Source organism: Pagrus major, chromosome 6 (assembly GCF_040436345.1).
Source record: "Pagrus major chromosome 6, Pma_NU_1.0".
Classification (NCBI taxonomy): domain Eukaryota; kingdom Metazoa; phylum Chordata; class Actinopteri; order Spariformes; family Sparidae; genus Pagrus; species Pagrus major.
The window spans coordinates 29093913-29104329 of NC_133220.1; the positions used below are offsets into that span (position 1 = coordinate 29093913).

At 42.4% G+C, this 10417-nt stretch overlaps 2 protein-coding genes across 3 annotated transcripts; one reads left to right on the top strand and one right to left on the bottom strand.

The window, feature by feature from the left end:
* Positions 1–481: 481 nt before the first annotated feature.
* snai1a (snail family zinc finger 1a) lies at positions 482–3850 on the bottom strand. Its single transcript, XM_073468317.1, has 3 exons — positions 3583–3850; positions 2546–3067; positions 482–1908 (listed from the first exon to the last, which is right to left on the bottom strand). The coding sequence occupies exons 1-3, from the start codon at positions 3656–3658 to the stop codon at positions 1724–1726; spliced, it is 783 nt and encodes a 260-aa protein (XP_073324418.1). The 5' UTR covers positions 3659–3850; the 3' UTR covers positions 482–1723.
* A 2315-nt stretch (positions 3851–6165) lies between these two features.
* Positions 6166–9148, top strand: tp53inp2a (tumor protein p53 inducible nuclear protein 2a). 2 transcript variants are annotated; one of them, XM_073469018.1, is made up of 4 exons: positions 6166–6285; positions 7059–7255; positions 8221–8323; positions 8523–9148. In XM_073469018.1, the coding sequence occupies exons 2-4, from the start codon at positions 7147–7149 to the stop codon at positions 8767–8769; spliced, it is 459 nt and encodes a 152-aa protein (XP_073325119.1). In that variant the 5' UTR covers positions 6166–6285; positions 7059–7146; the 3' UTR covers positions 8770–9148. The 2 variants fall into 2 exon arrangements, with proteins under 2 accessions (XP_073325119.1, XP_073325118.1); XM_073469017.1 differs by having other exon boundaries at positions 7062–7255.
* The last annotated feature ends 1269 nt before the right edge of the window (positions 9149–10417 follow it).

The window sequence follows — 10417 nt, forward strand, 5'->3', positions numbered from 1 at the left end:
AAAAAAAATATACACACACTGCAAATCACAGATATGACTTACTGGCATTCCACCTTAAGATCTTTTCAAGAGCTGTTGTGAGCATGTATGAACTTGTGTTAAATCTTGGGACTGATTGAAAACAGAAGTTGACTTTCACTCAGGTTCTCCTTTAACTGCACACACGCACACACATTCACATATCCAGCAATGTTTACACAGTGACAGTGAGAAGTAAATGGCAGGTGGAAACTGGAAACAGGTGCAGTGAGTTGTTCCCCTCCATCACACAGTGTGTTCACCTGCACATCTGCAAATTCAGCCTCACCACAATGATCACTTCACTCTCCACGCCTAATGTCAAGATGGTGAAAACGAATGTCCCAGTTAATGATCAAACAGACCTTTTATTACCAACGACTGCGCCAATTTACACATTTGATCAAAGACATAAAACTGTTCCAACTGTGAGTTTTGATACTAAAGCAAACAGCAGAGCAAGTTTTAATAAACATAAATTACTTTATTGAATGAAAATTTTATCAGTTACAACATAACAAGAATAAAAAGTGAACACACGAGCATGGTACAAAATTGAAATAACACATCATCTGCACATTGCACTATAAAACACTGCCATAAAATGTTTAGGAAAGTTACAAATTCGTCTTTGTACGGCCCGTTTACAGGCTTCTGATCTCACATGAGACAACCATCACACCAAAACTTACAAATCTTTGGTCCCAGCCTTCTTACATCTCAACCTGTTTGGTGCTAATTTCTACTAATACTGCAATCAATGTTTATTCAAATCCACAAATACTTACTGAGGTAAAAAAAGAAAAGGCACATTTTTTGGTTTCAAAAGTTATACAATTTCAAGGCACAAATTCATTCACGTTACATAATATGGCTTTGGCTGTTATTATTAACACTGTGGTAACCTTGAGTGCATGGCTTGCATTGTCATCGAAGCTCCTTTGGAAAAACAACAGAGTGAACGTCTCTTCCTATCTCTGAAAACCATCAGATTAAAGAGAAGGTTTGGATGTAGTCAAAACAGGGGCTTAAAACGATCCCCCGCTGGTGAAAAAGGACTAACTGGTGCCATTCTTTTGTGATGACACGCTTCCTCTTTTTTCTTAAGCAAACCAAGGGCAGTGGAAGTCACCTGCTATCAACCAGCGAAGGTCATGGCTGTAGCACCTGTTAGCACCTCGTCTATCTACACCACAGTACCAGGGACAGCTGTGTGTGCATTTGCTTTTGTGTGTATGTGTGTGTGTGTCTGTGTGTGTTTTTAAGGCACGCTGAGAGATTTATTCCACCCACGCACCCCTACCTCTCAGCAGCTGTGTCTGAGCCATGATCCTGAGCTGGCCGGCACCAGGACAGAGACAGGAAAGAACACCTCTTACCCCAATGAGTTCACTACATATTTGGTCTTTGGAATGGGCACAATAGCAACAAAGGGGCTGATATCAAGTGAGTGTTGCCATTGCTCTGTTCAGATTTGGTCCAGCTTCAAGACCTCAATCTAAAATCTGCTCCTCGGATGATTTATCACAGAGCAGAGAAGCTAAAAAGGCTTGTAAAGTCACATCCAATCCCTCCAAGTCTCTTATTCAGGCCGTTTCAAGCTCTTTGAGGCCTTACAGGTAGTCAGTAGGCCCGCTGGGCTCGCCTCTAACCCTCCACTGTCCTGAGCTCTGAGTGGGTCCCCTCCGTCTGTCTCTGTGGTGTCTCACACCGCGCTGGAGCAGCACCCCGAGGAGCTGTGTTTCTGCAGCAGCGACATGCGGCTGAAGGTGCGAGAGCAGATGCCACACTGGTACTTCTTCACCTCGGCGTGGGTCTGCAGGTGAGCCCGCAGGTTGGAGCGGTCGGCGAAGGCCCGGTTGCAGTGGGGGCAGGAGAATGGGCGCTCACCTGGAGAGAGAGAGGGAGGAAACACACGTCGTTTAACTTAACTGTCCTTTGACAACAGTCTCTGAGTTTACAAGAGCCTTCCATTAACACCTCACTCACACACACACACACACACACACACTCTGGAGATAATGAAGAATCACATGGTCGGCTGGTGGGGTCAGAGCCTGACTGAATTAGCATGATTCAATCAGAGCCAAATGAGATTAGCACGCTAACAAGTTGCTGCAGGTACTAAGTGCTCAGTGATAGCACAGAGCCTTCAGGCATTCTTTGAAGCCTTTTGTCACTTCTGTGTAGCCCAGTTCTCCCCAGCAGCCGTGATAAGATAATTAGCCGACGAGTCATTGTTGCTGGGACATTAAACACAATGACTGATCAATGAGAGCAGGGTCTATAGGGGGATTCCCTACGTGATAACATCTGCTGATCAAGTGTTTGAGCTCATCAGCCTGATTGTCATGGATATCCCTCACTTCACAGCCCAGATGATGACCTGCTGACTCACAATGACAGCAACTCAGATGTAGTTACAGCTCCACAGGAACACACGTATGTGGATTTCTTCACCCATGACTCAACATTAAAGTGGAAATCTAGCAGATGAGTGAGGATGTGTAATGTTGCTTGGTCTTACCTGTGTGTGTGCGGATGTGGCCGCGCAGCAGCCACGGCCTGGAGAAAGCCTTTCCGCAGGTGGTGCACACGCAGGGCAGGGTGTGTGAGCGGATGTGCATCTTCAGTGCCCCAAGGCTGGTGTACTCTTTGGGGCAGTGCTTGCAGAGGAAGGCTGGCCTGCTGGCGGCTGTGACCGGGGCCTCCCTCTCCTCCTCTTCCTCAGGGGGACTGATGTGAGGAATGACGCCGGTGCATTTCATCCGCTGGCGAGGGCCGTATGTGTGCACGGGTTCGGGGCTGGGGGGGTCTGAGCTGCGTCCCTCATCCTCCTCTCCACAACTGCTGGCGCTGCTGCTGAGGCTGGATGGGGAGCTGAGGTCCAGGGGGCCTGGGGTGGCAGAGGGCTCTGTTTGGGAGGTGGGCAAGTAGAGGGTGGGCAGGACACTCAGGTCCCACACCAGGCCTGTTGTGAAGCAGGTGGCAATGGAGGTGTTATCCCCTGGTGAGAGCTCAGCGAAAGGATACCTCTCCAGTGAAGTGTCTGAGAAGGAAGGGAGAAGATGGTTCAGACATACAGCCAGTGTACAAAAAGTCCAAAGATATCTGATTGATTATAGAACAACAGGCAACACATTTCAAATATGTTTCAGAAACTTTCCCCAACTACATCTACAGTGTCTGGATTTATTTTGGTGTTACATTCTTGTTTTTCTCAGCAGTTAATGAGCGTAAAGCTGAAGCCATGGGAAGGCTTCATGGGCCGTTTCCTCCCACGTATTCACAAGGGCTTGTAACATGAATGGAGCTCTGTCTGGTTGCAGAAAGGGGGGAAAAGTGCATTTAACGGGCCCCGACTTGAACGGGGAGTAGCCGGGCTTGTAGTTGAACCAGGCACAAAAAGCACAAAACAATATGTTCCCAACATGAAGTCACATTAATCTAAAAAAACAGTCACAAACACGCCTGAGAAAACAGGTGGTTTTCTATCTAGTTTGCGCACTTACGTAAGGATGCTTTCATAATTCTTACAAGAAATAAAAAATCTTCCCAACTCACCATTCTGACATTCCAGTTCACTGTAGTTTGGCTTTTGTTTGGCGAAGTACTTTTTGACCAAGAAGGATCGAGGCATCGTCCTTGTGAGCGTTAAACAAACTGTGCGTAAAAGTCTCCTGTGGTCACGACGCACAGTTTCTACAAGAGCCAAGAAAAAGTGAATCAAATCGTGGTCCTCGGGATTCCGCAGGAAACAGGGAAGTATCCTCCTATGGTCCACGAGTTAGAGCGGACTTCAGCGGACGAGTGTATGTGTGCAGCTTTCATACAAAATGACTAAATGCTGGCCTCTGTTCTGAAATACTCTGACACAGGCGGTAGGGGTGTGCTCGCCCCGAGGGCCCTCCCCACCTCCCGTATCAGCGCTCAAGTGCGCAGGATGAAGTCTTCATGCTCACACACTTTAACAACAACAAAAACACGAGCCTCACAGCGTTCACACACACGAACCCACTGGTGTTGACCCAGAGACAAGGAAGGGTGAAGGAACAGTAGCAAATTATTACAATTAGTGCAAATAAATGACATAAAGTGGCAGCGTGGCACTGTGTGGTCCAGTTGTGCAGATATATACCCAGACTCCATATACCTGCAGATATCATGTGATAAAAACAATTTACCAGATATTTTGATAAGTTTAATGCAGTTTTTAAACACTGCAGCTCCTAATATGAGTACTGATGTAAAGACTTAATGCTGTATCTTATATATGAGGAGAAATATCATCAAACTCTGCAGCCTACAGGGGGCTACAGGATGTCACACTTGAAATAAACAGTCACACTCATATGTGTGTGTCACTTTGGGCAGAAGTCACTGACTTCATCTCAAACAATCAGCCTCAAGTGTTTCCCTTATTTGGGGAATTTGCAAGAGAATGATGTTTTCACATGAGACTTCATGAATAAGAATAACATTTCTGCTTAATGTCATTTTCAATCCATTGAGGTTTAGAGGACTGTATGAATGAATGAATGAATGAATTAAAAATAGTGTTATCACCTGACTGGCCCCTGTTTTAAGATGTCACGGTGTCATCAGACCTGCCACACTTTATTTAATAAAGCTACACCCTGATACACAGGCTGTCTCAGTCCACCAACCTCAGTAGAGTAAGTCCGCCGCCTTCTGGAGGAGAGGGGGTAGTGTTGTACGACCAGTTCACGTCAATGAACACTGGAGGGCGCTGTTACTGAGGCTCACAATCACCTGTGAAATGACAAATGTAAACAAAAAGTGATCTGTGCATTCTAAATATACGTCCAGTCACAGTCAAAATAAATATAAAAAAGCCGTTTTTGCTCCCACTTAATTTCCACTTCTCATCTTGATTAAAACACTGAAAGATGGACCGCAATAATCAGTGGGGAACAATACATTACAGTCGCTCAACAAGACATTTTTAGACAAATTAGAAATATCACAGCAACAAATAAAATAGTTTAAAATTGGACATGATGCCATAGCAGATGAACATGATTATTTCCACACAGTATATTATAATATTAAATGCACATTGTTCTACATGTATCCTACAGGAGTATGATATATTCAGCATGTATGTACTGTACATGCTGGAAGAACCGTAGGCTACGTCTCTTCAGGGTGCCATGGCCACAATGTTACAGTTCACTGACAAATATGTTGGAAATCAAAACTGCATCCTTTTATTTTTGCAACACAAATTATAAATAAATGTGACTGGACTTCCTATAAAGATAAAGAGGAAAACCTGTAGTTTTTTTGATGAGTGCAGTCCAGTACAGGCTGCACAGTGGCTCAATGGGAATCACTATGGCTTCACAGCTAGAAAGTTGTGTCAAGTCAAGTGTCATTTCTAATATTCATGTTTTCTCCCAAAGACATGGAGGTAATTGAGGTTTGGTGAATCTTTCTACATTGACCACAAATCTAAAAGTTAATATGTAAGAGCAACTCAAAAAAGTAGTCGCACTAGCATTTTGGATTTATGCTGATTTGCTGTCAGACAGATTTTCAGAGTACTCAGAGTTAGATTGTACTCAAGTACTCACAGTAGCAGACTAATACAGTAAGTTACACAATGTAAAAAAGTTGGTCTACATTGATCTAATCCAACCACTAGGTGGAGACAGAGAGTTACACATGTTTCTGTATTCTGATGCCCTCTGAATACAGCTCAGTTATAATAATACCATCCACAGCAGCTGAACTGACAGACATGCTTATGTTAATGTATGAGACTATTTTCACTAGAAGCTGCTTCCTTTCAGTGCAGCAACTCGATGAACAGACGGCTCTGCCTACTTCCGTCTTCGCTACGAGCATTCAAACAGTCCAATGTGAAGGAATGATTTGGTTCCGTCAGCCTTCCTGTTGCTATCAAACATAATGCATTTAAACATTAAGACAGAAACCAACACACAAGAGTGAACGTAACATATAAAGTTTGTTAACACGACGTTAACGTCTGACGTGCAACCTACCAGAATCAAATCAAACCGCAGCGCAGTCTGCGGCCTCTGATTGGTGGTTGACTCCTGGTGGGCGGGGACATGGGCGTGTCCTCTGTTGTCTGAGGATGAGGATTTGAAATAGAAAACAACAGACTGCTCGACTGTTACAGTTTCTGGCTTTTAAAGGCTCTTCCGACAATTAAAGGTCCCTGTGAACATTTACAGACTGACTCTCCACAATGGTCTGCGACTGAAACACTAACAGCAGGTAAGGGCACTGCACAGCTACTGGCTAATATACAGAGATTTACGCTACGACTGCGTACGTTAGACAATAAAGAAGCAACCATTATGATAGCTGTTGACATCGGAGACACGTTTTATTCGATTATTATCCCAATGGTGCTTTTTATCTGGACTGCTGGCTGTCATCGGTTGTCTCGGGCTAGTTTGGTTGCAGCCGTGGAAGGTTTAATGACATATTACTGCAAACCACTGAGGACTCTGCATGACCTAAATACACCAGACAGTGTGTAAAAATACATTTAAACTGAATCAAGTCAATGAGAGGAGTTTGATTATACAACGAGGTGATCTATGTGGCTGCAGGAGTGTTTGTAATCCTGTTGTTCCTCCCATTGTTACTGTGCATGTCAGTGAGTGAACAACAACAGCAGCAATGCAAACAGCATTAGGGCTAATGTGCACTGCAGACATAGAGCCATCTGAGTCCAGTAAAAGGTGCAGACCAGGCTTTGCATTGACAAGATGTTTGATAAAAGGAGCCCCTCCCTCGCATACGCCCACAGACAGATGGACCCTAACAATGAAAGTTTTGGGGAGTGGGCATCACTATTAAAAACCACCATTTCATTGGACACCCTAGTCAGCTGACCCAGATTGCTTGAAGTTTGAAAAATAATAATGGAGGAAGGGTCACTTGGCATCACTCCCAAACAGTCAAAGAGGGATTACAGTTACATTACATGAAGGTATGAACATGTATATGACTACATGAGCCAGTATTCTCCTTGTCTTCAGCAGATCGAGACTGTGGGCTTCCTGCTTAAGAAAGAAGGGAAGGAAGACAACAGCAAACACCTCGAGAGAAGACAAAGAGAAAGCAGTCATGTTCAAAACGATCAGCCGTCTGCTTTTTGGGGGAGAGGAGGAGACCCCTGAAGATGTCAAGTCTGGAGAAGAGGTGGAAGAAGAGTGGCTTGTTGTCAGTCATCAAGGTCAGTCATGGGACATGTTATCCATATATTTACAATAACACATACATTGTTACAAATTTAAAAAAGGCATATTATGTAGTTTTTTCTGGCATTTTCAGCCTTATAACTTTAATATACTTATATATATTTATAACACTGCTGTCCATATTAATAATTGAGCCTTTCTTGACAAAGAAAGGCACTAGTAGTATGGTATATTATATTTTATGCAAAATCATGATAAGTATCATATTGATGTGCATATTGATGTGCACTTAATTGCAGTGATGTCATGGTAGACTCATGATGGAGGATCTGCCTCTAAGCCAATTAGGGCTTCATGATATATATATATATATGTATATATATATATATATATATATATATATATATATATATATATATATATATATATATATATATATACACATATATATCATATTGTGACTATTTTGACATACATTAAAATTTCAATATGATTCACAATTAGTGGAAATGGTCATTTTTGCAGCAGAATTTTCATATTTTTATTGAAAAAAACTACTGAGATCATGATGATGGGACATCTGTTGGGGTCTGTGCCAAACAAACATGTCTTTTTACATCTGGAGAACAAGACTTGAAGGCCAGGCGACTCTGCAGCACTGTAGTACTTTATTATAATGCTGCTTTGTCACCTTTGGCCCTATTTCGATTTTGACAATAGCTTGATTAAATTGTACAGTTCTAAAGCCAATTAAGCTATACAATGAATCATATTTAAAAAGCTGTTCTTAACATTTGTGTACCTCATTAATAATTTTGATAGATTTCTTTCAATAATCTACCTGTAAACCCCTGTACCTGTACCTTTTCTGGTCTACAGAAGAACAATACACTTAATAATACATTTTATTTGTACAGCGCTTTTAAAAACTCTCAAAGACACTTACTGTATATTGAATAATTGCCTAATTATATGACCGACCTCCATTTTGTGTCCACAGAGGCAGTTTCAGCAGAGAACCAGGATGCAAAACTGACTGACACCGAACTGTCAAACTCGGCTCCTCATGGAGACACAGTCGCAACTGTGGAAACTGACATCAGGTGAGGGAGCAGGAGGAATCTTTTTCTTGACATGTAGAATTTCAACATCAAGAAACCGTTACAATGTTAAATTTTGTATACTAACTATAAACAGAGACCATTTCAGTTCCAATTACATTTAACTTCACATTAACCTATACTGATGAACACTGACCCTCAAGGCTCTTGGATTCACATACCTGCTTGTGTTTTTCTGCAGTCTGTTGGATCCAGAGCCTACAGATCAAAGCAGCAGCAGCCCCAGTCGAGCCATCACAGGCTCCAGTTCTCAGCCTAAAGCTTTGCTAGAAGCGACAAAGATAACCTGCACTCAGAAGGCCAAGACCTGGGCAGACCGACAGCACATGACTCGTAACGCCATCCAGCGCCAGAACCGTGTTCGTCAAGGTGTCCAACAACACTCCTTCCACCTCCAACAGCCAGGACATCGTAACATCTGCCACTAAGGCTCCGGTGCCACGACTAAAATTGTTAACCAGGAGATGATCTCACAACACTCATCATACACTAATTTAACATACACTGCAATATATACATGTACACACCTTTTAGTCTTGTGTAGACATAAGCTATACATCTAGTCTGGATGTAACCATTACAACACCCGACAACTCTTACCACCAGGTAGTAGGCAGCTACTTTATGACTTGTACTGTATCTGAATTGCTGTTGTTCACCTCATGTAATGAGATGTTTTTTTGCTTGTGTGCATGCGGATGAGAAAAGTGCAGCCTATGCAAAATGTATCCTGTAACATTTTGGAGAAAGTGGTGTGATTTGTGCATGGACATGCATTTACCTCTAGCCTATACTGGACTTGGTTGACCGATCATCAGATCCAATATTCAGCTTTATTTTCAAAATCAGTGTTTTTGTTTTTGTTGTTGTTGCTTTTTTTAATCCAATTGTCAATAAAATAATTTAATTTAAAACTGTGCTAAGTTCTGATGCATCGTGTAATCTGCAAAGTAGCTAATGACTAAAAGTTATCAAATAAATGTAGTGGATTGGATGTATAAAGTCCTCGAAAATGGAAAGTACCTCAAAATTATACTCAAGTATTGTACCTGAGTAAATGTAGCCTACGTAACATCCCATCACTGCCTCAGCGCCAGATGCTTTAAAGCTTAGGCTGAACTTGCTGCTGCACACATGGTTTTGAAGTGATTAGAGATGTCCACTTATCCCTGATCAGATGTGTTGATTTCTAAGTTAGCATGTCACCATATGATCTTATCAGTAAACACAAATATGTGAACCAAATGTGTGAAATCATATACATTAAAGATTTCACATTTGCTCAGTTCATTTTTAAGGCCAGGTTTGTCAATTATAACAGATGTTACTTTATTCGTCATTGACTCTATATAAAGATGTAGGCTATATATTTATATTTAGTGGCTCCATCAATAACGCCTGTTGTAAGAGATACAAGAAGGTAATGGATGGTAAGTGACTAGTCTTTGAACAGTGTGTCTATCTGTTCCCTTGATACGGCCGAGGGAGAGGCCAGCATAAAGGTTTCATTGCCCTCATGTGGTAAAAAGATATGACACCAGTCTTCCTTACAACAGGCCTCCCACTGATCTCAACATACTGTAAATGAGGATGTCTGTCATATGAGGCAAATGACAAGGTAGGAAAGAGAAGGATTGTGTGCAGCTTGCAAGAACTCAGAAGTTTACCTGACGAGTTGAAACTTGACGGCACGTTGCACAACTGTAGCAGGGTTATTGGGGACCGAAGGTGAGTTAGAGAGCTCTACAGATGGACCCTGAGAGGGAGGCAGGAGACAGCGGGGTTAGGAAAATCTTTACATCAGTTTAACAGAACACCTTCAGAGAGAGTTTATCATACCTGGTCAAGTTTGACCTTCTTGGTCCGCATCTCAGAAGTGCCGGGTCTCTTTGTGCTCTGTGAGCTCTCAGATGGAGACGGCTGTAGAGGACTCAACTGAGCAGGTACCTTCAGTCCCTGGAGCCGGTTTCTCATTCACTTTGAACTTCTTTTTTGTAGTTTCTGAAGATGTTATTTTATCTAAACAATTTTAGCAAGAGCTAGTTGGTGAAATGGATTTGCATCTTACCACAAGTA